Source organism: Lynx canadensis, chromosome E2, assembly GCF_007474595.2.
Source record: "Lynx canadensis isolate LIC74 chromosome E2, mLynCan4.pri.v2, whole genome shotgun sequence".
Lineage (NCBI taxonomy): Eukaryota > Metazoa > Chordata > Mammalia > Carnivora > Felidae > Lynx > Lynx canadensis.
The window spans coordinates 47,886,663-47,913,506 of NC_044317.1; the positions used below are offsets into that span (position 1 = coordinate 47,886,663).

General features: G+C 52.2%; 3 protein-coding genes across 4 annotated transcripts; all 3 read left to right on the forward strand.

Moving 5' to 3' along the window:
* Position 1: 1 nt before the first annotated feature.
* On the forward strand, positions 2-15,797 carry SNRPA (small nuclear ribonucleoprotein polypeptide A). Of its 2 annotated transcripts, XR_003965103.1 has the most exons (8): positions 2-94; positions 546-640; positions 3,832-4,004; positions 6,689-6,868; positions 8,819-8,992; positions 9,441-9,529; positions 10,671-10,904; positions 15,711-15,797. XR_003965103.1 is itself a non-coding variant. In XM_030297887.1 (7 exons), exons 2-7 carry the CDS (start codon positions 568-570, stop codon positions 10,828-10,830), a joined length of 849 nt encoding a protein of 282 aa, XP_030153747.1. In that variant the 5' UTR covers positions 2-94; positions 546-567; the 3' UTR covers positions 10,831-11,053. The 2 variants fall into 2 exon arrangements, 1 of the variants encoding a protein (XP_030153747.1); XM_030297887.1 differs by lacking the exon at positions 15,711-15,797 and having other exon boundaries at positions 10,671-11,053.
* MIA (MIA SH3 domain containing) lies at positions 14,121-16,837 on the forward strand. Its single transcript, XM_030297889.1, has 4 exons — positions 14,121-15,618; positions 15,711-15,844; positions 16,320-16,430; positions 16,741-16,837. Exons 1-4 carry the CDS (start codon positions 15,492-15,494, stop codon positions 16,762-16,764), a joined length of 396 nt encoding a protein of 131 aa, XP_030153749.1. The 5' UTR covers positions 14,121-15,491; the 3' UTR covers positions 16,765-16,837.
* A 780-nt stretch (positions 16,838-17,617) lies between these two features.
* On the forward strand, positions 17,618-26,191 carry RAB4B (RAB4B, member RAS oncogene family). Its single transcript, XM_030297888.1, has 8 exons — positions 17,618-17,775; positions 18,962-19,042; positions 19,298-19,412; positions 20,756-20,818; positions 20,907-21,061; positions 22,112-22,207; positions 22,303-22,433; positions 25,810-26,191. Exons 1-7 carry the CDS (start codon positions 17,760-17,762, stop codon positions 22,416-22,418), a joined length of 642 nt encoding a protein of 213 aa, XP_030153748.1. The 5' UTR covers positions 17,618-17,759; the 3' UTR covers positions 22,419-22,433; positions 25,810-26,191.
* The last annotated feature ends 653 nt before the right edge of the window (positions 26,192-26,844 follow it).

Consider the following 26,844-nt stretch of genomic DNA (forward strand, 5'->3'; position numbering starts at 1 on the left):
GCAGAAAGATAAGGGCGGGACCAGGAGAGGAAGCTTTTACAGTCGGCTCTCAGAAACGTAGGAGGCGACACTTGCGTGAGCTGCGCCTCTGTTGGTGAGTAATCTGGGGTGCAGGCGGCCATCTACGCCGGGCGGGCGGAGCGCTTGGCGCCTGGGCTTTCCCGTGTCTCCTGTGGAGAAACTATTTTCCCGCTGCGCGAGGTTAGGGCGCCGCGGAGTTGTCTCTCCTTAACTGGCTCTTACATTCGCACTTTTTCTCCTGGGCCGCCCTTTGAGCTCGTGGGCCTATGGGAGTTGCCACTTAGGACGCTCCGCCTACTGGTTCGCGTAGAGCATCCTGGGACTCGTAGTAAACCTCTCGAGATTTCCCACGCGGGGAGGCGGAGCCGTGTCCTGCTTTCGCTTTGTTTTCCAGTCTCTGCCTCCTTCCCGCCTCTCCTGGCTTCCTCGTGAAAGGAAGATCCCTGAGCAGCCCGTTAAGCCCGCTTTGGGGCAAAGGATTCGGAGAAACCCAGGGCTGAAGTTAACCTTTTTCCTTCTTTCAGCTCTACCTCGGCACCTCTCTCCATGGCAGTTCCCGAGACCCGCCCCAACCACACTATTTATATCAACAACCTCAACGAGAAGATCAAGAAGGATGGTGAGTTCTCAGTATAGTCCAGATTCCAGGTTACCTCGCACTCTTCCATCTCCAGCATTCACTTCTCTTCCTTCCCTTTCTCTAGCCAGCCAAACTGTTAGGGTTAATCCTTGAGCCTTTGCCCACGCTGCATTCTGTGTCTCTAACACTCCTTCAGTTCATCTTATCAACTTGGCCATCAACTTGGTCACTGTCCATCCTTCAAGGCTTCAGCTCACAGGACGCCTCCAAGAAGCTTTCCCCATCCTCTTTCCCCTCGGGTGCCTGCCTCTGACTTCCCATAGGCCCTGGACATCTCCCGCTCAAGCCCTGATTGCTCTGGGCTGTTACGTGAGCATGAGGGTAAGCTCTGGGATTGTCTTGGTTACTGTGGTGTTTGTTCTCCCCGATCAGCCCACAATGGATAGGTTTTAATTTCAAAAAGAAAATGAGATCATAGTAACGATGGCTAACACTGTTACCAGGTACTGGTATGTAAATCTCTGTTACAGTAAATTTTCAACAACAAACCTTCAGGAAGGAGCTATTACTCCTGTTTCTCAGATGAGGAGACAGGCTCAGGCATGATGTGATTTGCCCAGGGTCATGCAGCAAGGTAAAGTGGTTGAGGCCACCACTACGGAATTCTGCTTAAGACCTCGATTTTTGGGGCGCCTGGGTGGCTCAGTCGGTTAAGCGTCCGACTTCGGCTCGGGTCATGATCTCGCGGTCTGTGAGTTCAAGCCCCGCGCCAGGCTCTGTGCTGACTGCTCAGAGCCTGGAGCCTGTTTCAGATTCTGTGTCTCCCTCTCTCTCTCTGACCCTCCCCCGTTCATGCTCTGTCTCTCTCTGTCTCAAAAATAAATAAACGTTAAAAAAAAAATAAAAAAAAAACAACTTGATTTTTGACATTATCACCTTGATTGAACCTTATTTTCTATATTTGAAAATTGAGCAAAGTCCTCATATTTTCTTTGCGTGGATGTTACGTGGATTAAATTAGCTAAACATCCAAACAGTGTTGACTTTTATGGTACCTGGCAGTTAGTATGGGCTGGATGGAACTTAGCTTTTATTATCACCTTAAGAAAATTGTTGGGAGAACCAATGGAGCTTGCTGGGATTAAGTTTTGAGGTTACCAATAAAGTTACTGTTGAAGAAAGAAAAACAAGCCACGTAAATCCCTTATATACTCCTAGAGTATCATGCTCAGCCAGTTCTCTATGATGCTGGGAAAACACCCGGTGACAGACATTCCCCGTTTTGCCTTCATGGAGCCATATTCCATTGGGAAAGACAGACCTGCTTCCAGACAGTGATACCCCAGAGTCGCCAGGGCCATGATTGGGAAGCACAACCAGAGTGATCAGGACTGGGTTTGAGCACCTAGGTAGAGGGATTTGTTCCCTTTCGTAGAAGAGGAGATGTCTTGGAAAAGCCTTCCAGGTCGAAGAAACAGTGTGTATGATGTGAGGGAGAAGAACGTTCTGAACCTGGACCAACATATGATGGTGTCTAGGGGCAAAAGAGAGCCCAGGCTGTTCTGGAAACTACCAAGTAGTTGCGTGTGACTGAGGCTTGGGACTCAGAACCTTCCAGTGAGCAGTGCGCTGATAGCTCATGGGATCTTGTGGGAGGATAGGCCCATAGACTTTGTCCTGAGGGCATCTGGGAGCCAGGCGAGGGACACGATGTGTGGAGGGTGAACTTGAGTGGGCAGGAGAGAAGGGAAAGAGAGAGGCCCGGAGTCCGGGGGAATGGCCGAGCCTCAAACTGGGTTCACGGGTGTGGCGGATGGAGACCAACACCAGAAATGGTGTCAGCAGAATTTTTGGCTAACTGCGCCAGAACACCTTTTACTTCCCTCTTGACCCCACCCTCTCCTGAATTTTCTTTTCTTTCCTCACCTAGTCTTTCAGCAAGTATCTTCAGCTCGGGTGCCTTTTCTGTATGAGTTTTTTTTCTTTTAACATTTTATTTTTGAGAGAGAGACCGAGCGTGAGCAGGGGAGGGGCAGAGGGAGAGGGAGACAGAATTCAAAGCGGGCTCCAGGTGCCGAGCTGTCAACACAGAGCCTGAAGCGGGGCTCAAACTCACGAACTCACAAACTATGGGATCATGACCTGAGCTGAAGTCAGATGCTCAACCGACTGAGTCACCCAGGGGCCCCGGTATTCTATTCTGTTAGGTATGGCAGTTTGTTAGTGAGCTATGGGTTCAGATGGACTTGGGTCCTGGCCCCCATCCCAGCTCTCTAAGGCTCTTCCCGGTACCTTCGGGACACTCCTGTTGAGTCAGTGACAAATCCTCTGAGAGCCTATTTCCACGTTATTAAAAAAGTGAGACCATTACAGTTGCTGCCTCAGGAAGCGGTTGTAAGAATTTAGTGAAGTTCTTTCCGTAAAAAGACGTTTAGTGGTATTGTTATTCATACAACTGTTTTTGGAGAAGCGTGGTTGCTACAGCCTGCACTGAGCATGGGGATACTGCAGTAAACAGTGGAGAGGCTTGTGGCTCTTCAGGATAGCTAAACGGCAGGTTAGCCAGCGTGACGTCAGGAGGTGGGAAATGCCGTGAGGGAAAAGCAGTTAGGTACAAGGAGTGGAGAGAGCGACGGTAGGTGGCATTTATTTAGACAGGGTGGTCGGGGAAGGTCTCTGGGGTGGGAACACTTTTACTGAGACCTGGGTGACCAGAAGGAGAAAGGTCTTTACCGTGGAGGCGGCAGCCAGCGCAAAGGTCCTGAGGCCACACGTGTGTACCGGCCTGAGAAAGGGCTGTGAGGCCAGTGCGGCTAGAGATAACGGGAGAGGGGTGGAGTGTGGGGGGATGATATTGGAGATGTTGGCCAGGGCCGCGTCACACAGGCCTGGGTCAAGGTGCCGGTGACAAAGGAAAGAATGCTCCCGTGTATCGAGCATTTACTGTGTGCCCTTTGTTACGTGTGGCTCCTGTACTTTATGCGACAGCCCCAGTAGGCAGGTACCAGTACTGTCCGTGCACACAGGGGAGCGCACACAACCCATCCCAGTGATTCTTGGCCGCTGCTGGTGTTGCTTCCTCTTGGGGATTCCAGACCTGTGGCACCGTGGCCTTTGGCTGATGGTGTCCATTCTGGGCCATGCCTGGCTCTGAAAAAGGAACTCAACCCCCAGGACAAGGTACCAAGACTTCCAGTCACCCACGGGTGCTTTCCTTCCTCCCCCTGCAGAGCTGAAGAAGTCCCTGTACGCCATCTTCTCCCAGTTTGGCCAGATCCTGGATATCCTGGTTTCCCGAAGCCTGAAGATGAGGGGCCAGGCCTTTGTCATCTTCAAGGAGGTCAGCAGCGCCACCAACGCCCTGCGCTCCATGCAGGGCTTCCCCTTCTACGACAAGCCCATGGTGAGCGCTGTGGGTGTGGAGGGTGTGCGCGCACCGCGGTGCTGTGGCAGACTGGATGGGTCTGGGCTTCCCGTCTCCCGCCGTCCAGTCTCCTAAAGTCGGCAGTCCCTCTTGCTGTTTGTCAGCATTCACTGTTCTTTGTACTGGGGTGGGGGTGGAGGACACACAGTGCCCCCAGATGGTGACCTCTTAGAAGTGTCAGGGCTGGGATGGGGGAGGTGCCCAGAGCTTGGAGAGCTTAGAGGAGGCACCTTACCCAGTCCAGGGGTTCAGGGAAGGCTTTCTGGATTTGAGGCTCCAAAGTGAAAGACTAGCTGGGGGAAGCAGGGGGGAAAGCGTTAGATAACCGAGAACATTAGGAAAGTGGGTCAAGTCTGTTTGGCTGGAGCGAAAGGGTGGGAGTGGGGGCAGAGTATGGCCTGGAGAGCAAGTCAGAAGTCAGGCCCAGGGGCCAGAGTTTGTCTTGCAAGTGGACTTGACTCTGCGGGTGGTGGGGAGCCATGGAAGGGTTTAGGGAGTTGCCTCTGGCCGTTGGGAGAATGGATTTGAGGGGGGAGGTTAGGGGAGGCTGGGGTCAACTTCCCAGGTGTGAGGGTTTGGGCGAGGACCAGGGCGGGGGTGAATGGGGAGAATCGGGTGGGTTGCAGGTGTTCAGGAGACTAAGTGGCCGGCCGGGGGGGGGGGGGGGGGGGGCTGCCTTCTGGGAGGTGAAGAATGGCTTAAAGTGCCCGCCCTGAACTAGAATTCCTGCCACATCACTGGCAGACATCTTTGGTTCCTGGGGCCTTTCCCCTTGTCCCTCTTAACCAGTGTTTGAGTTACATCTGATTGGAATATGCCTCCCTGAACCTACTCCCTTGGGTAGGGAAAGCAATGCGCAGGTGTCCAGGTCCCAGGCAGGTCGCCTCCTGTGGAAGACAGTGGGCCCTGGGGGCCGTGGGGTAGCCTGGAACCCTTCCCTCCATGTTGGGAGGGGGCACTGATTTGCCTGCTGTTTTCTCTGGGCGTGGGAGCCCAGACTTGGCCACATCTTCTGATGTTTTTCTGGAGCAGCTAGAAACTAGTTTTTGAAGTATAAAGACCACGATCTTACTTGATCCTCCTCCCTGCTCTGCTTCCCAAATCACCCCTTGGACCATATCAAACACTCAAGCACCAGTGAGCTCTGTCGGGGAGCCTGTCAACCCTACCTTCAAAATATCCACCGCTACCTACTCCTCACCCCTCCCCTGCTGCTGACCTGGTCTCTGCTCTGACCCCTGCTCCCCACAGGCTGTTGTCTGTGCCGCAGCCACAGCGCTTCTTCCAGCACACCAGTGAAGTCTCATCACTCCCTGCTTATGACACTCCATGGCTCCCAGCTTTCTCAGGAAAAAAAAAGCCAAGTTTCACCAAGGTCTCCAGAGTTCCTCCGATGCCTCTGTGATCTTATCTCCTTCCTCCTAGTCTGCATTGATCTTGCCTTTCCTTGAACACACTGCACACCTTCACTCTGCTGGTCCTTTGCTAGAAGGCTCTTTCCCTAGATCTCCCTCCATTCCTCTGTCGCTACACCAGGGTCACATCATTGAGGCCTTTCCTGGCCACATCTAAAAAATTTTTTTTTTTTTTAACATTTATTTTGAGTGAGGGAGCATAAATAAGCACATGTGTACCTACAAGCCTGGGAGGAGCAGAAAGGGAGTGAGAATCCCAAGCAAGTTCCGCGGTCTCCAGACCCCAACACCAGGCTCGATCTCACAAACGACGTCATGACCTGAGCTGAAATCCAGAGTTGGACATTCAACCAACTGAGCCACTCAGGCGCCCCATGAAATTTTCAGTTCTTAATCTTTTTTTTTTTAAAGTAGGTTTCACACCCTATGTGGGACTTGAACTCCTGACCCTGAGATTGAGAGTCCCATGCTCTACAGACTAAGCCCACCAGGCGCCCCTGAAATTTTCAGTTTTTTTCAACACTTCCCATCCACTTCTCCAGTTCACTTTTTTTTTTTAATGTTTATTTTTGAGAGAGAGACCGCATGAGCGGGAGAGGTGCGGGGGTGGTGGGATACAGAATCAGAAGCAGGCTCCTGGCTCTGAGCTGTCAGCATAGAGCCCTACACGGGGCTCGAACCCATGAACCGTGAGATCATGACCTGAGCCGAAGTCAGATGCTTAACCGACTAAGCCACCCAGGCGCCCCTCCAATTCACTTTTTAATCTTTCTTCATTGTGTCTTCCTCAGTGAATTACAGCATGAGGGCAGGGGCCTTTTGATAGGCTCATTGCTGTACCCACAGAGTCTAGGTTCTCCATAGACTACTGAGGTTGAGATTTATTAGCCTGGGAGTCGAAACTTTGGTGTGACCGGAACCCCCTTGCACAGTGTTCCTGTGTTGCCCTTTTTTTCCTCAGGCTTTCTGCCTTTGGCCCGATGCCCAGGACTGTCCCATTTTCCCTTCAACACCCAGTGACCAAACTATGTGCCAGCTACTCTTCAAAGCACTTCAGCTCATTTAGTCCTTAGACTCATCCTTTCGAATGGGAAATACCACAGTCCCCATTTTACAGATGAGAATGTTGAGGCTGGTGATTTCTGTAACATGGCTCTCAGAGTGACTGGGAAGGTCTGCTCTTGTACCCGGGCCATTTGGCCTTGAAATAAACCTACATTCTTCACCCTTCTGCTCTCTATTTGGCAGCGCATTCAGTATGCCAAGACTGACTCGGATATCATTGCCAAGATGAAGGGCACCTTCGTGGAGCGGGACCGCAAGCGGGAGAAGAGGAAGCCCAAGAGCCAGGAGACCCCAGCTGCTAAGAAGGCCGTGCAGGGTGGGGCAGCCGCCCCCGTGGTGGGGGCTGTCCAGGGGCCTGTCCCGGTAAGCCAGAGCCCGGGGATACTGCTCTTTCCCCCATCAGGCCTTCCTCATGGCCTGGCTTATGGGCACAGTGTATGTGTAGGGGTCTCCCCTTGGGCATTCACACCCCCTCTCCTTCATTTCCTTCTAGAGATTGTGCGCCTGTCTCAGGGATTAAACACCTGTGTAATGGTGTCTGCACTTAGAAATGCCTCCTTGCTTGCCCAGCTTTCTCAGGATCTCTCTCTGTGTCTCAGTCCTTTGTTTTGTTTTTTTTTTTTTTCCTCCCCTTGACCTTGATCCTGCCGCCTGTGTCTTTTAAGTTAATGCCTGTGCAGAAAATCCAGAGGAAGCCATGCATCAACTTTTTCTGGATTAGCGAATTTAATTTAGCAGGGCCACCAGACATAAGGTCGGTACGGAAGTTTTATTTCCGTGTGCTAGCACCAAAGAAGTAGACTCCAAACTGAAAAAGAGCTCGGGAGTAAATCCAACGGAAGGTGTGTAGAACCCCCCACCAAAACAACAGAATCTCGCTGAGAGAAGTGGGAGATGAATTCAACAAATGGATGCGAGACTCAAGACTTGTTGAGATGTCAGTTCTCCACATTGGTCTAAAACTCAACACAGTTGCAATCAGAATGCTAACAGGAATTTTGGGAAGGCGCTGGCAGTCTGTTTCCAAGTGTCTGTGGAAAGGCAAAGCGAGGCAGGTGAGAATAAAGCTGGCGGACCTGCTGTAGTCATCAAGATGATGTGATGTTGGCCTAAGGGGAGGAAGATGGACCAGGAAGCAGACAGAACACAGTCCAGAAACAGATCTGCACAGGTGTGGTTACTCAGCCTATGAAGTTACCACTGGGGTCCAGTAGCGAAAGGCTTTTTTTTTTTTTTTTTTTTTTTTTTTTGCTGGTAAATGGTGCTGGGCCAACTGGGTATCTGTAAAGCAAAGAATTAGTTCTACCTCAACTGTATCAGTTAACTTGAGATGAATTGTAGACCTCGGTGTGACAGGTTAGAACAAAAAAGATTCTAGAAGGAAACAGGAAAATCTCTTTGGGACCTTTGTGAGGCCACAGAAAGTAGAGCCGTCCTATTTTCTAAACAGAATCGAGAAAGCCCCTAGTAGGATAGATGAATTGCATCTACTCCTTATTTCTGAGTCTCCACGTTGGCTTTTCTGACCGGATCACCCTGTATTTGTCCTACTTTTACCCACACCAGCTCCCCTTTTGTCTGGCATCGGCAACGGTGTCGGAGTCACTGCCCAGCTTCCCTGTTCTTACTCACTCTCCTCTTCTGCACCCAGCTTTGTGTCCACCTTTTTTTGTCTGCAGCTGTGATTTCAACTCTAGCAGCCCCACCTCCCGGGGTGCCTTCCCTGGGTATCTCCCCTGGGTGCATGAGTTGTGTGCCCTCAGACTGGCTCCCTTCTCCCCCTTTGCCACCACCTCTCCCGTCTCTTTCTGCATCTGCCCCGACTGTCCCTGTCCACCTCTGCCTTGCACTGTGTTCTTTTTTCTGCAGGTCCCTTTTTTTTTGCCTTGAAGTTTATTTTTGGAAGGAAAAGTACAGCTTGCTCATTATAGCGTTTCTTTTCACTCCTTTTGTTAACAATTGTCAGCATTTGATTTTTTCCAGTATTTTTTTTTTTTTCTGCTCCTATATTGATAAACAAAGTTAGGTCACGTTGACTGGTTTTTTTTATGTTAGAAAAAAAATTTTTTTTAACTTTCTGGCTTGAGTTTGCCCTTGAAGCTTGGGTCTGGTTTGCTCCATCCATTTCCCTTTGGGTGACCTTTGTCTCTATAGGTCCCTTTTTCACCTCTTTCCAAATCTGGGTCTTTCTCCCTGTTGTCTTTCACACCCAGGGTTTCTTCTGATGACCTCTTCTCTCTGCCTCCTGCTGACCCCAAACCTGCCTCCTGCCCGTCAGCCGCCCCCCTCAGTTCTGCCTCCCTCTCTCTGCAGGGCATGCCCCCGATGACTCAGGCACCCCGCATCATGCACCACATGCCGGGCCAGCCTCCGTACATGCCACCGCCTGGCATGATCCCGCCTCCAGGCCTGGCGCCCGGCCAGATCCCACCAGGGGCCATGCCCCCCCAGCAACTTATGCCGGGGCAGATGCCACCTGCCCAGCCTGTAAGTGTCTACTTCTGGGGTCTCATACAAACAGTCAGAACACGGGACTAGAAAGGGATGGGTGGGGGTGCTGTTTTAGGGTGGGTGATCCGGGCAGGCCCCCCGGAGGAGGTGCCGTCAGATGATAAGAATAAGGATGTGGCAGTGGGGCCAGGCCCTGGGGTAGAGAGGGATCGGTATGTTTATTGGAAGAGCTTCGGAGAGGCAGGGTGAGGCTAGAGCGGTGGCCAGAGCCTAGATTGATTTGGTGAACTTCTGCTCAGCACCTGCTAATGGATACAGCAGTGCTCTTTGTGGCTTATCGTCCCATGGGGGCAAGGCAGTGTCGACAGGCAACATCAGGTGTGTCAGGCGAAGGACCAGAAGGAACTCCAGCGGGGCAGGGGGTGGGAAATGGGAAGGCGGTAAGTCCCCACTAGACTCACGGGGTCTGTTGACTTCCTTGCAGCTTTCTGAAAATCCACCAAATCACATCTTGTTCCTCACCAACCTGCCCGAGGAGACCAACGAGCTCATGCTGTCCATGCTTTTCAACCAGTAAGTGGGGCCAGTAGCTGGGCAGGGGCCCCATGGGCTATGGCCAGGAGATGGCGCCATGGGGACCAGTCTCGGGGTTGTGCAGGTGGAGCCCTGAGCCCGCTTGGGATTTGCAGGCAGGACAGTGACTGGAGGCAAACACGGAGGAAGCAGTAGCTGAGCATGCTGGACCTTCCTCCACTTTTGTGAGGGGTGGGGGAGTCAAGGTTCTGGGCTTCGTCTTTCCAGCCTCTGAGTCAGAAATGCAAGGTGCACAAAAAACAGCCATGAGGTAGCATGGAGCACTGGCTGGATTGGCCATAATTGGCAACTCAAACTGCATTTGCTGGAGGTGGGGATATTTAAAATCCTGCGTGCCGGGGTGCAGGCCACTGTGGCTGTCGCACAGGGTAACTGTTCACTGGTTAGTGAAGGAAGGGGAGTGTGTGCTCACCTGGTGGCCCTGCTTATGATCTTACATTCTAAAGAACTTCTTTTGTTTTTTTTTTTAAAGTTTATTTTGAGAGAGCGCGTGCACAAGCGGGGAAGGTGGGGGGGGGGCACAGAATCTGAAGCAGGCTTCAGGATCCGAGCTGTCAGCACAGAGCCCCAGGCGGGGCCCAGACTCACAAATCGTGAGATCGTGACCTGAGTCACAATCAAGAGTTGGGCGCTTAACCAACTGAGCCACCCAGGCGCCCCAAGCGATAGGTATTTTGTAAGAATAGCGGCAGAAGAAAGGATACCTAGTAAACTTGAAGATGGTTGCCTGATGGGGAAGGAAGGTAGGGCAGAGAAGAGGGAATGGAGAAAAACAGCCGATCATAAAAAGGTGGTGTTTCTGGGATGGGGTGGGTGGGTTGAGATTGACGAAGGACATGGCGGCAGTGTCCTGTTTCTTGGTTTAGGTTATTTATGGTTGCATAGGTGTTCACGTTAAAGTATTTCCTTAAACGATATGCTTACGTTGTGTGTACCTGTTTGTGTTAGGGTTCCTCAATGTAGCGTTTTGCATATTTGGGGCTGGATAGTCCTTTGTTACTGGGAGCATCCTGTGCTTTGTAGGATGCTTAGCAACATCCCTGGCCTCTGCGCTCCAGATACCAAAACGTGGGAAGGAGATGCCAAGTCTGGATACCTGAGGTCTGTTCCCTTCTTTCAGGTTCCCTGGCTTCAAGGAGGTCCGACTGGTCCCCGGGCGGCATGATATTGCATTCGTGGAGTTTGACAATGAGGTACAGGCAGGGGCTGCTCGCGATGCCCTGCAGGGCTTCAAGATCACCCAGAACAATGCCATGAAGATCTCCTTTGCCAAGAAGTAGCACCTTTTTCCCCTGCCTGCCCCTGCCCCCTGTTCTGGGGCCACCCCTTCCCCCCTTGGCTCAGCCCCCTGAAGGTAAGTCCCCCCTCGGGGGCTTTCTCAGAGCCGTGTGTGAGTGAGTGGTCGCCACACAGCATTGTACCCAGAGTCTGTCCCCAGACATTGCACCTGGTGCTGTTAGGTCGGAATTAAAGTGGTTTTTTTTGAGGTTTGGTTTTTCACAACCATTTGTCGTTTTTATTTTCTTGTTCTCTGTGCCTCCCTTTTTCACACATCAGAATATTCTGGGTGTTTGGACCTCTCAGGGTATTGGGGTTTGCAACCTTGGGAAAACACAGAATAGGGTATAACTTTGTCTAAGTTTCAGTTACCTTTACTACTTTGGGAAAATTTCTATTTTGTCTCCATCAGCATTCAGAGCAGGAAATTGAAACCTAGGCTGCCATGTACAGTTGGGCAGGTTGTGTACTGCACAAGGATGCTACCTTTAAGGATACACTATTCATTTTATAGATTTATATGTTTTTTCTAACATGATAGAGTGTTAAGAGGTTTTTCTTTCTTGTTTTTTTTTTTTTTAATTTTTTTTTTCAACGTTTATTTATTTTTGGGACAGAGAGAGACAGAGCATGAACGGGGGAGGGGCAGAGAGAGAGGGAGACACAGAATCGGAAACAGGCTCCAGGCTCTGAGCCATCAGCCCAGAGCCCGACGCGGGGCTCGAACTCACGGACCGCGAGATCGTGACCTGGCTGAAGTCGGACGCTTAACCGACTGCGCCACCCAGGCGCCCCACTTTCTTGTTTTTTAATGTTTATTTTTGAGAGAGAGAGAGAGAGACAGAGTGCAAACAGGGGAGGCAGAGAGAGAAGACAACACAGAATCTAAAGCAGGCTCCAGGCTCCAAGCTGTCAGCACAGAGCCTGATGCAGAGCTCGAACTCACGAACCATGAGATCATAACCTCAGCTGAAGTTGGTCGCTTAACCGACTGAGCCACCCAGGTGCCCCAAGAAAGAGGTTTTTCTTCACCTTTTTCAAATCTTCACAAAAATGCTTTCTGTCATAGCAGCAGTCCCCCAAAAACCATGCTAGATACTTCAGGAAGAAAAGGATGGGAACAGGGTACTCAGGAACTCATTGGAAGAATAGTAGGAGTGGCAGCCTGGGTTGGGGACACTTGAGTTCAGGTTTGCAACCTGTGACTGAGCTGCAGTCTGGAGTCCAGGAAGGTGCCACTGCAGCTGATGGAACTGCCCCATCCCACACGGGGAGCTCCTAACCAGGCACAAGGGGTGTGGCCCCGTCAAACACTGCTGATCTTCCCTCCCGGCTACCCTCCAGCCAGGAGCCTGGGGCAGGTGACTAAACCAGCTCTGGCTCCAGTGCCCTGGTGGCAGAGGAAGGTCTAGGAAATGTAGTTTCCGGTTGGACAGTCGTGTAATCTAACTGAAACTGAATGGAAGGGAGATCGAATGGGGACCTTCCTTAGTCCCTCACACCCTTGATCTGGAATTTTGTTTTACTTTTGAGAGAGAGAGCACGGGAAGGGCAGAGGGGCAGAGGGGCAGACGGAGAGGAAGAGAGAATCTCTTTTTTTTTTTAATGTTTGTTTACTTTTGAGAGAGCATGGTGGGGAGGGGCAGACAGAGAGGGGGACAGAGGATCTGAAACTGGCTCCGTGCTGACAACAGAGAGCCCAATGCGGGGCTTGAACTCACGAACCATGAGACTGTCACCTGAGCTGAAGTCGGACGCTTAACTGACTGAGCCACCCAGGTGCCCCAAGGGGGAGAGAGAATCTCAAGCAGTCTCCACACCCAGCATGGAGCCTGATGCAGGGCTCAATCTCACAACCATGAGATCGTGACCTGAACCAAAATCAAGACTTGGAAACATAATGGACTGAGCCACCCAGGTGCCCTGATCTGGAAAATTTTTTTTTTTTAATTTTTTTTTTTCAACGTTTATTTATTTTTGGGACAGAGAGAGACAGAGCATGAACGGGGGAGGGGCAGAGAGAGAGGGAGACACAGAATCGGAAACAGGCTCCAGGCTCTGAGCCATCAGCCCAGAGCCTGACGCGGGGCTCGAACTCACGGACCGCGAGATCGTGACCTGGCTGAAGTCGGACGCTTAACCGACTGCGCCACCCAGGCGCCCCATGATCTGGAAAATTTTTAAAAGTATGTATGTATGTATGTATGTGTGTGTGTGTGTATAAATACATACACATACATACATACATACATACATACATATAAAACGTGTGTGAGTACGGGAAGGGCAAAGGGGCGGGGGGGGGGCGGGGGAAGGATCCGAAGTGGCCTCTGCGCTGACAGCATCGAGCCTGATTGAGGGCTCTAACTCATGAATCATGAGATCATGACTTGAGCCAAAGTGGGACATTTAACCAACTGAGCCACCCAGGCACCCAACTCCTGGAAACTTTTTTTTTAATGTTTTACTATTTATTTTTGAGAGAGACAGTGCAAGCAGGGGAGGGCAGAGAGAGAGAGGGAGACACAGAATCCAAAGCAGGCTCCAGGCTCTGAGCTGTCCACATAGAGCCCGATGCGGGGCTCGAACTGACAAACAATGAGATCATGACCTGAGCCTGAGCCACCCAGATGCCCACCCCCACCCCCCCCGGAAATTTGTAATTGACTAAAAAACATACATAAATCGCTTAAGACCCTTCTTCATGCCATATAGATAGAAAAATGAGATCCTTTGCCAGAAGTAGAAAATTGACCACAAAAATAAATACAGGAAGACAATGTTCTGTTTGGATATCTTCTGCAAAGGCTCTAAGCCTAAGCCTGCTTCTGCTCTGCTCTTTTTAAATTTTCACTTATTTATCTGTTTATTTATCTTGAGAGAGAGAGGGAGAGAATCCCAAGCAGGCTCTGTGCTGTCAGCACAGAGGCCCAATGCAGTCTTTGAGCTCACAAACCATGAGATCGTGACCTGAGCCAAACTCAAGAGTCAGATGCTCAACCGACTGAGCTTCCCCCAGGTACCTCTCTGCTCTTTCTATTAAAGAGGAACATCAGCATTTGTAGTGAAGACTTCACAGCACCAAATACAGTCTTTGTGCTCGTAGGATCTGAAAGGGGAAGGGGATTGTCTTCACTAAGAGGCAAGTATTATAGACAAATGCAAACACCTCGCCCACCACACTGGTGACCACGGGTTCTGTGATCAGCGGGTCCTGGTTTCTGTCGTCTGCCTGGTGGACTCCTTAGCTGCTCCCTTGTGTCGTTGATGTCCCCGCTCTAAGTTTCATTTTCTTCCTGTGTGAGGGGAGAATTCCTTGTAGGTTAATACTGCGGTATTGTCGGTACTCGCCACTGCCCCCAACACGCACACCCACTGCCAGGCACTTAGTAAACACCATAAATTCAGCACATGCTTGCCGAGTACCTGGCATGTGCTAGATACTGTTCTCGGGACAGGACATGCAGTGGTGAGTGAAACAGATGAGCTAACTGCAAACACTTTTGGTACAAACGACGGGGGTGGTGGGGCAGAAGGGCTGGGGAACGGTCCTGGGTGATCAAGGAAAGCCAGTCATTTGAGGGGACATTTGAGCACAGTGGTTTCTTCCACGGTTGTGGTGATGGGTGTTGGGTGCATAGAGATGGCTTCAGTCCAGGTTTTACGCCACGTGGATTCTTCCCCATCCCCATGCCCATATGCGCCCAATCTACTTCCCCCTCATGGAAGTTTGGACTTGAGGCCAAAGGTGGGAATACCTGAGGACAGAGATGACCACTCAGGAGAATGATCTTGGTCCGTGGGTCTATTTGAAGGGCAGTTTTAGAGGTTGAGACCTGAGATCAAATCTCCCACCGCTTTCTCTTGACAACTGACAACTCCACGCTGAGTAAGTGACGGGTATGGGCCTGGACCCCAATCTGGCCCCTCCGCTTGCTGGCCAGTTTCTTAAGGCTCCTCACTGCCATTTCCACGTTGAGTGGGGTTATAACAGCCCTCTTGAGGTGACAGAGAGTGTCCATTTGAGTTAATAAAAATGTATGTGGGTGAGTGCTCTTTAAAGGACTGCTAGCTTTCATTGTCCCTATTTTACAGAGGAGAAAAGCGAGGAGAAATAGCTGAGCCCAGGTCACCCATTCGGGAAATGGCTTGTGAGGATAAATAGTGGTTATGGTAGAGCGTTGCCTAGCCTAAGTAAGGCCTGGCATGTAATACTTGGTCCTTCGGAGTGGGGGCTGTTCCTGGGAATCAAAGGGCTGCCTTGTTCTGTCCTTTACAGGAAATTCCAAGGTAGTTTTCTGTACCGGCTCCCTGTTTCTGTTCTCGGAGGGGCCCAGGTACCCAAGTGGACTCTAGATGGAATCGAATATCTCAGCCTGCCTGTCCGGGCCTCTGGTTGTCGGGGGGGTGGCTGGCACCTGGAGTGGCCTGGGCTGCTTTGGGCCTATTTGGGTATTTCCTTGGGCGGGCAGCCCTCACCCTGTCCTTGAAATGGTTCTGGCTGGGTAGCAGCCTCTAGGTGGTGTGGATGAAATTTGGGACTGGTTAAGGGCGGAGACGAGACCAAGAACACAAGTTTCCTTGTGCTGCTGGGGAGAGGGAGGGCAGGAGGAAACTGGAGACCCCATTTCCACCCTGGCCACTCTCTTGCTCACAGTCCACAATGGCTGGGTCGCCAGTGTTCCTCGGTGTCATCATTTTGCTGTCTGCCTTCTCAGGGCCTAGTGTCGGGGGTCGCGCCATGCCCAAGCTGGCTGACCGCAAGCTGTGTGCTGATGAGGAATGCAGCTGTAAGAGGTGGGGGGTGGGGGGTGGGGGACTGGGGGCTTGGATTGCCAGCCTGTGTGGAGGGTGCTGTCATTCTCTTCTATTCCTCCCCCAGACCCCATCTCCATGGCTGTGGCCCTGCAAGACTACGTGGCCCCCGACTGCCGTTTCCTGACCATACACAGGGGCCAAGTTGTGTACGTCTTCTCCAAGCTGAAGGGCCGAGGGCGGCTCTTCTGGGGAGGCAGCGTGAGTCTTGGGAGAACAGAAGAGGAAAGGGTATGGGGCTGGGGTGGGAGTACACCCTAATTTTCCACCTAAAGGGAAAATTTGAAGCGGTGGACGGAAATAGTTTGGCAGGGGGAGGGGGTATTGTGATCTTGATTTTTAATTTGTTGAGCAATTATAGGGCATGAACTAACTATATGGTGCTAGTCTTACGGACACTGAAGAAAGAACAGCGAATGATCCCTTTAATTCTAATGGAAAGGGACAAGCCATCAAAAAACATCAGCAAATATATGCTCCTTTGAGAATTAGTACAGACTGGGTGACTACATCAGGTGGTCAGGGAGGGCATCCACACAGTGCCTCGAGGCTGAGATCTGAGTGACAAGGATGGAGCCAGCCATCTGGAGACCAGGAAGAAAAAATGTACAAAGGTCTTCAGCAGGAATAAGTTTGCCATCTTTCCGGACCCTGGCTTTTAATTCTTCCTCCCCAGGTTCAGGGAGATTACTATGGAGATTTAGCTGCTCGCCTGGGCTATTTCCCCAGTAGTGTCGTACGTGAAGACCAGACCCTGAAACCTGGCAAAATTGATGTGAAGACAGATGTGAGTCTCTTGGGGTCTGGCAGGGATCTGGAGGGGGGACTCTTGGGTTGTGATGATGGGCAATGATCCTCCTACCCTTGGCTCCCCGGCTGCCTAGCTGTGTGCCTCGGTTTTCTCATCTGTAAAATGCAGAGGGATTTCTAAGTCTATGTCAGTTGAGCGGTGCAGATTAGAGGGCTCTGGGCTAATTTGCATAGCATGTGTTTGGCCAAACCTGGCCCCTGCTGCTACAGCTTTTGCTAAAACCGCTAGATCCTTTGTGGTGTGACCGCTGGTTTTCTCCCCACTGTTTTCCCTTTCTCTTTTTCAGAAATGGGATTTCTACTGCCAGTGAGCTCAGCCTACCACTGTCCCTGCTGGGTTTTTTTCCTTCCCGGCTTTATGCAAATATATCAGCCAAGTGCAAACTGCGGGTCTCTGTGGTCTTTATGTGGGGGCGGCGGGGGGGGGGGTAACAAAGGAAATGTTTCCCCAGGTTTCTGAATTTGGCCAGTCAACCCACTGACTGTGGTAACGTCAGTGGTTGCTAGGCAGAGTTCCACTCACTAAAAGCTCTTTGCTCCAAGCTGGGTACTGGAGGTGGGCACCTAAGCTTAGATATCACACACAAGCAAATGAGAAGGTGGAATAACCTGAACATCCCGGTTGCGGGTTGTAGTGTCCTCTCTAGACCAATGGAAGGGAGTTGAACTATTGGGAATGAGCCAATCGGACTATGAGGAAGACATAAATCGCAGAATAGAGGTTTTCATGGAAGATCATCTGAAAAGGGAGGTGGGAGGTTAGCCTGCGCGTATTCCCGCAGTTTTCATCCTTGCCTTTGAGGTCAGAAAGAGCCTTTGCCCGCTCATTACCCGCTCTTCTTCAGGGTCTTTCTGTCAATTCTGCCCATGCCCCTTCTTTGCAGCTGTGTCCCCGCCCCCAGGTCCGCTCCTACCCAATCTGGAGTCTCGACTCTGCACCCATACTCCTGACCAAATCCGTTTCTCAGCTCGGCTAAGCACCTCTGTACGGTACCTTCCCACTTGCTCAGCCAATCGCTCGTCTTAGTCCCGCCTCCCTCGGCACGTCCCCCTCTCACGCCGCCAATCCGTGCTTTTTGTCCCGCCTCCTGGCCGTCGAGTTTGCCAATCCCTGCCTTTGGGCAGCGTGGCCTGGTATCCCGCAGCCCTAGCGGGTCGCGCCGTAGGGGGGTGGAGGCGGAAGTGGCGGCGCCGGCCCCGGGAGTAGGAAGGAGCCGGGGCTGCAGCCGGAGTGGAGCGGCTGCCAGCCGAGGAGCAGGCGCGGCCGCGGCGCCATATTGCGGCCCCAAGCGGCCGCGACCGAGTCATGGCCGAGACCTACGGTGAGGGTGGTGTGCCGAAGCCGGAGTCTGGGGTCTGGGCCCAGAGAGGATGCGGCCTTTGGGGAATGGGGCGGAGCCTTATGTGCCAGGGGGCGGGGTCTGGTATGGGGCAGGGCCTGGTGGATACTGGGAGGGGTTTAGTGGGTCTGAGGCTGAGCTCCATCTATTTGGGCGGAGCCTGAGGGTCTGGTGTGTGGGTTAAATAGATCTGGGGCGGGATTTGAGGTAGCCAGTCCTGGTGGATCAGCGCAGGCCTTGAGAGAAAGGGTGGGCCTTGATGTGTCAGGGCGGAGCCTGAGTGGATCGGGTGGGGCTGACTGTGAATGGCAGGGGTCGAGCCGGGTGGGCTAGGAGAATCCTGAGGGGATGCTGTGGACCCTGGGACTGCTCTGGCTTGAGAGGTCTGGAATGGGGTTGGGGATGAGTTGTCCTTGAATTAGGAGGTGGGAGGGACTAGTGACAAGGGGTGGGGCTTAAACTTGAGGCTAGGGGCAGGGCCTTGGGCCTGGGAAGGAGGGGCTGGGAATTGGAAAATCTGGATGAAGGAATGAATTGGAGGTGGGAGGACAGGGTGCGATAGAAAGAGCACTGTTTTAAGAGTCAGAAGGAGCTACATTCCTTCAACAAATAAAGGAAAAGCATTGGGATCAAGTGCAAAGATCCTGAGGTGGGAACCAGCTTGCCATTTTTAGGGAATAGACTGAAGGCCAGAGGCTAGAGCAGAGTGAATGAGAGAGTGGTAGGAGGTGAAATTGTGAAGGGTAGGATTTCAAGATGGCTTTCAAGAGGTGTTCACAACATAGTAGGTAAGATTTTGAACTCTGGAGTCAGTTGACCTGGGTTCGAATCCCTGTTCTGCCTGGCTGTGGGATCGTGGGCAAGCCAGTTAACTTTTCTGGCCTCAGTTTCCTCATCTGGAAGATGGGGATGATTGTTAGTATACTTCCCTCATAGAGTTTTTTCTGAGAATGAAGCAAGCTGTTGATATAAGTAAAGAACTTTAAAACTGTGCCTGGTATGTAGTAAGCTGTATATAAAAGTTGTCTGTTACCGTTCTTACCCATTGCTCTGATTCTGCCTGTGTCTGTTTGTCTCCTTATAACTGTGATGGTCTCTTGGTTTCCATCTTTTGCCCTGTATCATTCTCTCCATATGGGTTTTCCTGATTTTGACTCCACCTGCTCAGACTTCCTCTTCAAATTCCTGGTGATTGGCAGCGCAGGAACTGGAAAATCATGTCTCCTTCATCAGTTCATTGAGAATAAGTGTGAGTTTCTGGGAATGGTCCCCGGATCACTGAACTGTGGGCATGGGCATGGTGTGGGCAGGGGCAGGGCTGGCCAGAGGTACAGTTCCAGTGCCGGCTGCCTGGTCCTTGCCTTGGTATGTATTCTTTGCTAGACCCTCCCTGAGCCTCAGTCACCCCTGCAATGAGAATGGTTTTGTACAGGCTGAGGAGGCCTTGGAGGACAGGGAATCTTCTGAGCCCCTGCACTGCCTCTTCTCTCCCTCCCACTCCCAGTCAAACAGGACTCCAACCACACAATCGGCGTGGAGTTTGGATCTCGCGTGGTCAACGTGGGTGGAAAGACTGTGAAGCTACAGATTTGGGACACAGCCGGCCAGGAGCGGTTTCGGTAGGTGGCCTGGGCTCCCAAGGGAGGGGGCGGGCAGAGGACAGAGGAAAGAAAATGGGAGCAGGGGAGGGGGAGTTGTGTGTGCAGAATCACTTGGAGATATGACAGGAGCCAGGAGACATTGAGAGGGCAGGCAAGGTCGAGGGAGAGAGACAGAGACTGCTTACAGTTACCTCTAGCCAGAGAGAGCAGGAGTCCTGGAGAGAGAGCAGAGATAGTGAGAGAGAAAATGACATTGAGAAAGAAGCCTAGTGAAGGGAGAGACCAACAGACCCTAGAGCGACAGCGATAGATAGACTCATATGGCTGGAGGGATGGACACTGGCACCCAGGAGAGGTGCTTAGGTTGGGGGCAAGGGGTAGAGATGGAAAAAAGAGAGATTGAAAGAGAAAGGGAAACTGGAAAGAGATATACACACTCCGAAAGGGACAGAGAAAGAGAGACAGAGACTGAGCAGAAGAGCAAGATAAGAGTGATAAAGAGACACAAAGAGAAGCAGGTCAGAGCCAGAGACAGGGAGGGTGGGACAGGCAGAACCAGAGAGACAGAGAAATGGATGTGTTTTGGGGCGGGGGGTGGGGAGGAGAGAAAGGTGTAGGGCTCAGTGCACAGTATGTCTTCAGAAAATGGCTGCAGAAAAGGTGGGAGATGCATAGAAACCCTGAATCTGAGATACAGAGACAGAGGAGACACATGAGGGAACCCAATCCATGGGGAAGTGTGGTCCCAGGCCAGCACGTCATCGCTGCTACGTTAATATTGGCGTGTAGATCCACTGTGTGGGAGACACAGAGAAGGTGAAGGGTGTGCGGCTTGCGCTGGGTTTGCAGTAAGTGCTCAGTGTACGCTCATGGAATGATTGCCTGAGTTCCAGAGGGACCCAGACAGGTGACTGGGAGATGCATACAGTTGGCCACAGTGGGAGAGGGACAAGCGGATGTAGTTGCAGAGCACATGGCCAGGCCTGGGCAAAGGGGAGGTGAATGAATGAACGCATGAGAAATCAAGAGCGAGGGTGAGAGAACCAGGGCCACAGAGACAGACAGAGATAGAGAGACACAGAATGAGAGACATACACACGCGAGAGAGACGGACAGGAAGACACAGACCAGTGAGGACATACAGAAAGACACAGACAGACAGACAGACAGACAGCTAAAGGAGACAAGAGATTGAGGGAGACAAAGAAAGAAATTGTGGTGAGACCAGACCACTGCCAGCTTTTGGGGGATGGGCCAGCAGTGAAGGGGGGCCTCCGAACCACCAGTCTCTCTCCGCAGAGGGGGGCAGTCTCAGGGCAGACCCCAGCCTCGGGGGTGACTGGGTCCCCCTGGCCCCACAGGTCGGTGACACGGAGTTATTACCGAGGCGCGGCTGGAGCTCTGCTGGTGTATGACATCACCAGGTGGGTACAGGGAGAGGAGAGGGTGGGGCAGGGCCTGGGCAGAGCCCCTGTCCTGTGCCTGCCTCCCTCCTGTCTCCCTTCTCCATAGCCGGGAGACCTACAACTCGCTGGCTGCCTGGCTGACGGATGCCCGCACGCTGGCCAGCCCCAACATCGTGGTCATCCTCTGTGGCAACAAAAAGGACCTGGACCCGGAGCGTGAGGTCACTTTCCTGGAGGCCTCCCGCTTTGCCCAGGAGAACGGTGAGGGTCCTGTGGTGGGCCAGTGGCGGGGGGAGGGGGGGTGCTCAGCAGAGGAGCAGGGGCAGTCCCTGCAGGCCTGCAGGCCTCCCGGCCATCTGCGGCTATGCCCAGCAAGAGAATGTGGAGATTTAGAGGTCTGGGTTCAAATTCAAGTGTTGCCACATGTGAGCTGTGCCACCACTCTGGTTCCGTTTCCTCATCTGACAAGTGGGAGTCATGGCCTTTCTGTCTCAACATAGTACGTGATGGATGGTTCAAGGGATTTGGTCCATGGAGAGCCCACCGCACTGCCCGGATGTGGCAGCGGCCTCTTGAGGAACATTGGCTGCTAAGAAGGTTTTGGCCAGTGCAGGGTATTGGTATAATGTGGGGGTTGCAAACTTCGATGGCCCGAGGGGCCAGGCCTGTTTTGTGAATAAGAGATAGGACAGGGCAGACCCCAGGTTAGCAGGCACCAGTGTTAGGGGCGTGGACAGGACCAACGGCCACAGCAAAAGGTGTGCAAGTATAAACTCACTTGAAAACTTCGTGTGGGCCAAACATCTACTGGCTCAGGGTCTGTCTCCATGTTCCCCAATTTGTAACTTCCAGGTTTAGAGGATGTCTTGCCATGAGAAAGATGTGGGTTTGAGTCCTGGCTCTTACTTTCTGTGTGGCCTTGTCATGTGGCTGAAGGGTAGACTGTGGTGGGCCTGGGCCTGTCCTAGATGGTGCTGGGGACAGAGTGTGAAAGACGCCCTGGGCCCAGTTGTCGTGGGCTCACCGTTAGTGGGTGGGGAAAGGGGACACCACCCTCTGCAGATAATGACAGCCCAGAGAGGTCAGGGCTGGGATAGGGGAGACACAGGGGGGCCCTGGGAGCCCAGGGTGGGGCACCTGGTCCTGCTGGAAGGTCAGAGAGAACTTTCTAGGGGAAGAGGTGTGTAGGCGGGAACCTGGGGAGATGGCCCTTCACAGCAGGACAACAGAGGCCTGGAGTGAGGGCAAAATGAGAGGTGGCAGGTCAGAGTCAAGGGGAGGCTGGGGACTGACCCAGGCCCTGCCCCCTAGAGCTAATGTTCCTGGAGACTAGTGCCCTCACGGGTGAGAACGTGGAGGAGGCTTTCCTGAAGTGTGCCCGCACCATCCTGAACAAGATCGACTCAGGTGAGGCCCCTGACTGCCCAGAGTGGGAGTGGGAGTAGAAGGCAGGGCCCAGAGGTCTCTGGGGGACAAGTCCTGACCTCTCCCCTGCCCCCCAGGTGAGCTCGACCCCGAGAGGATGGGCTCAGGCATTCAGTATGGGGACGCGTCCCTCCGCCAGCTGCGGCAGCCTCGGAGTGCCCAGGCCGTGGCCCCTCAGCCCTGTGGCTGCTGAGACGTCCGGAGCCAGGTGGGAGCCCAGGGCCTGGGGACGGCAGGGGTGGTGTCCTGGCAAGGGGGGGATACGGAGCGGAGACGGAGACACAGAAAAGGAGAGGTGACAAGAAAAACAGAGTGAGAAAAGAGAGACGCAAAAATGGTTTAGTGAAAGGAGCCATCATCCTGGCCTCAGGGATGTCCTCTCCATCTCACCACCACCTTGCTGCCCTGGATCTCCGACCCACCCATTTGGCAAATATTTATCGAGTGTCCACTGTGTGCCAGGTCCTGTTTGAGCAGTGGGCTAGAGAATTCCTGCCCTCGCAGGGCCAACACGCTCTAGGGAGGAGACAGACAATAATCAAGACACATAAGAAAATGATATTGTAGTTAAGGAGATAAGAGCTATGGAGAAAAATAAAGCAAGGAAGTTGGGGTGGGGAGGTAAGGAGTGGAGTTTTACGATGATGCGGGAAAGCCCTTACTGAGGAGGTGACATTTGAGCAAAGACCTGAAGGAGGAGAAGGACGGGGTCATATGGGTCCCTGGGGGAAGAGTGTTCTAGGCAGAGAGAACAGCCAGTGCAGAGGCCCTGAGGTAAGTCATGCCTGGCCTGGATGAGGAAGTCCATGGAGGCCAGTGTGGCTGGAGTGGAGTATGTGTGTGTATTGAGGGCTGGGAGTGGTAAATAGGAGATGAAGTCAGGGATCAGGGGAAGCAGATCATCAGGTAGGGCCTGGCTGTCCTTGAGGTGGCTCTGGGTTATACCCTGGGTGGGATGGGAGCCACAGGAGGGCTCCGAGCAAAGAAGGGACAGGACCTGATTCAGGTCTTCCCAGGGTCCCTCTGGCTGCGTATAGAGGAGAGAAGGGGGTGGGCGGGGGTGGTTGTTGAGAGACCAGTGAGGAGGCTACTGCAAAGTCAAGCTGAGAGAAGATGGTGGACAGGACCAGGGTTGGGGGGGAGGAGGGACTGAGACGTGGATAGCTTTGTATCCTCCCTGGTCTCTGTCTCCAGTCTTGTACCCTCTTGATGGAGCCACTGGGTCTTTCTAAAGCACAAATCTGATCCTGTCCCTCCCCTGTTTAAAACCACCCGTGGCTCCCAGGGTTCATGGGACCAAGCTGAAGCTCCCAGCCTGGTGTTTGCCTCCGCCAGCTTCTCCTGCCTCAGCTCACACCTCTCCCCAGAACTCAGGCCACCGCAGCCACACCGAAGTTCTTTCCATTTCTCTGGCTCTTTGCTCATGCTGTTCCCTCTGCCAGGAACACCATCTCTGACCGCCTCCTCCTCCTCCAGCAAGCCTCACTTCCCCTATGGTTGGTCCAGACTCCTTGCCGGGCTTGCAGGATCCTACAGGATCAGGTCCCATCCCCACTTCTTTGGGAGGGTGTCTGTCTTGCCAATTATCCCCTGTGTTTCACACCCCCCCCCGCGCCCCCCCCCCCGCCTCCCGCTATTGGCAGCTCCAGAGTGGCTGAGGGGGGGAAGTGCTCGACCTTGGGTATACTTTGAAGGCAGAGCCAACCTAATTTCCTGATGAATGGATATGGCATTTGAAAGAGAGGAGTCAAGGATGAGTGTTTAGGGCAGAAAATTCTTTTCCTTCCATGCCTCTGCCTCTGCTGTGCCTCGGTTAGGTGTGCCTGTCTGTCCTCCAGCCTCCTTTCTTAGGCCAGATGCCACTCATCATCTGCTCTCTGCTAAAACGACTCTTGCTGCAGGACACCTTTATCAGCTTCCCAGATGGGGTCACTGCCTCTAGCTGAGTGGTCTCACAACTGCCCCCTATTTTTTAAAGCATTCAGTCTGAATACTTGATCATTATTGTTTGTGTTTGTCTTCCCCGTCTGAGAAGGAGGGAGGTGACAGATCAGAGATTCCCCAGCCAGGTTGCCTGTGTTTAAACTGACTCTGTCACTTGCTACCCGTGTGACACTGGGCAAATTATTTAACATCTCTGGGCCTTGGTTGCCTCACCTTCCAATTGGGGCTAATAATAGTACCTACCTCACGTAGGTTTTGTGAAGATTAATTACATTAATCCATGTAAAGTCCTTAGAACAGGGCCTGACACTTAGTGGAGACTCGATAAACGAGGGCTGTGAATTATTTTTCTTTTTACTATCCATTTTAAAGAGTCGTGCTGTGTAGAAATGGATGGGTGCGTATTCTTCACCCTCGGGCTTAGTATAGCATCCATTTCAGTGTTTACCCTCAGTGAATCAAATGTAATAAGACAGTGCTTTTTCAGATGTTACTGACTGCAGTCTGCAGGAGGAAATCAGTTGTATACTTTGATCTAATACAGTCACACACACATAAAAGACTGAAACACTTTCCTAGCACTAATGTTTTTTGATTGAGGTGAAATTCACATGACCTAAATTTAGCCCTTTTAAGGTGCACCATTCAGTGGCACTTAGTCCATTCACAAAATTGTGCAACCACCACCTCTGTCTTGTTCCAAAACATTTTCATTACCCTAAGGAAACCCTGTGCTCATTAGGCAATCATTCCCCGATCCCCCCAGCCTCTGACACCCAGCAATCTCTTTGCTGTCGCTGTGGACCAATATTCCTATTACACGTGATGCACTCTGATATTCTCTATTCTTTTTTTTTATTTTTAATTTTTTTTAACGTTTATTTATTTTTGAGACAGAGAGAGACAGAGCATGAATGAGGGAGGGTCAGAGAGAGGGAGACACAGAATCCGAAGCAGGCTCCAGGCTCTGAGTTGTCAGCACAGAGCCCGACGCGGGGCTTGAACTCACGGACCGCGAGATCATGACCTGAGCTGAAGTCGGCCGCTTAACCGACTGAGCCACCCAGGTGCCCCCTAATATTCTCTATTCTATTTTATTCGTTCATTGACAAATTGGCCAAGGCCCACCAAACTGATTTCCCAGCCCACTCATGCAGTGCCACACACTGAAATCACCTGGAGAGCTTTAAAAGCTACTGATGTCTGGGCCTCACCCCAGAGACTCTGAAGTGATTTCCAGATTTCTAGAAGCTCCCAGGTAATGCTATCTGTAGCTGAAGCAACAACCACTAACCAAATGCAGCTCTTCAGTTTGGAAAACACTGGAATGAGCCACGGTGATCCAGGAACACAGAGATAACAAAGGTGGAATGCGAAATTTAGATATTGAGATACTCCTCTATAGACTCCAGGGGTCAGCTCTCTGAGACAGATAAATAGGGAGATACAAGTACCCTCAAAGAGATAGCTCCAAATTGCCTGCAGAAAATCAGACGGCAAATGTAGGAACTTTGGGAGAAAAAGAAAGGTATGGGCAGACAGACACAGATAGGAGGGCAGGAAGATACCCAGAAATGAGGCAGAGATACCGGCTGGACAGACTGAGGATCCCTGTAGTTCACCACACACTTTTCTTTCAGCTCACCTGTTCTCCAGGACCAGCCCTGCCCTCTGGCTGGGGCCTAGCCCCAGGCCCTGGGAGGCAGAGCCCCTCACCTGTCCTGGCCCCAGAGAAGCTGCCCCGCCACCTATCCCCCTTCCCTGGCCTGGTGGGGCCTGGCTGAGGGGCAAGACTGAGCCACGGGGGAAGGGGGAATCCGTACCTGCTGCTGCTTCCTCTGTCTTGGCTAACCCCTGTCCCCCCTGAAACCCTAACCATACTCTAAGAGTTCCCAAAGCCTGAGACCAGGGCAATTGGCCCCAGCTCCCCGCCTGGCCCTGCCATTGCGAGTATGTGTTATTTATTGCCTGGAGGCCTGTTCAGTCCCTACTCCACCTCCATAAAGCATTGTTTACACCTGCGTCTTGGCCTCCGTTATTTTGGGGTGATGGGGAGGGAGGGGAGACAGAAGAGGTCCCTGATGGAAGAACCACGTGTTTGGGGGTCATGTTTGTGGTTTGGATATGATGTGGGGGTACACCATGACTCAGATGTTTGCTGTGGAGGGGGGTTTCTCACTGCACTTGTGACAAGGCATGCTGGAGGCCCACCTGTGTAGCGCTGATGTCCTTGTGTTTGTGATGTGTGTGATGGGTGTGTGATGGCATCTGTAGGAATGTGTGCTGATTGTGTGTGACACTGTTGCTTGTGACTGCTTTGTGTCCTCAGTGATTGTATCCATGAGGCTGGTGGTGTTGGGCACCAATGCCGGGGAATGAAAATTCAGGTTTGTAGGTGAAACCTACGTGTGTTTGATGCTTGAAAGTTCCAGGCAGTGTCTGACTATTGCGTGTGTGACTGTGTATGTATGCCCCTGAGGTGTGTTTGTCTTAGTGTGAATTTGGCATCTTTGATACACCTGTGTGTGACCATGAACCCTGAGTATGCCCCTGAAGGCTTTATGGGCCTTTGTGCAACCCTGACCCTTGCATACTTGAGACTGGTGTATATCTCTCTGCGTCCTGGTGAACTGACAAAACCAGGGACAGGTGCAGCCCCCCGAGACCCTCCCAAT

Bases quoted from the DNA above. Each gene is read 5' to 3' on its own strand.
- SNRPA (XM_030297887.1), top strand. From the start codon at position 568: ATGGCAGTTCCCGAGACCCGCCCCAACCACACTATTTATATCAACAAC. The intron at 4,005-6,688 runs GTGAGCGCTGTG...TCTATTTGGCAG, and splicing joins CCTTCTACGACAAGCCCATG to CGCATTCAGTATGCCAAGAC. The intron at 9,530-10,670 runs GTAAGTGGGGCC...CCCTTCTTTCAG, and splicing joins CTGTCCATGCTTTTCAACCA to GTTCCCTGGCTTCAAGGAGG.
- MIA (XM_030297889.1), top strand. From the start codon at position 15,492: ATGGCTGGGTCGCCAGTGTTCCTCGGTGTCATCATTTTGCTGTCTGCC. The intron at 15,845-16,319 runs GTGAGTCTTGGG...CTTCCTCCCCAG, and splicing joins GGCTCTTCTGGGGAGGCAGC to GTTCAGGGAGATTACTATGG. The intron at 16,431-16,740 runs GTGAGTCTCTTG...TCTCTTTTTCAG, and splicing joins AAATTGATGTGAAGACAGAT to AAATGGGATTTCTACTGCCA.
- RAB4B (XM_030297888.1), top strand. The intron at 19,043-19,297 runs GTGAGTTTCTGG...TCCCACTCCCAG, and splicing joins TCAGTTCATTGAGAATAAGT to TCAAACAGGACTCCAACCAC. The intron at 21,062-22,111 runs GTGAGGGTCCTG...CCTGCCCCCTAG, and splicing joins CCGCTTTGCCCAGGAGAACG to AGCTAATGTTCCTGGAGACT.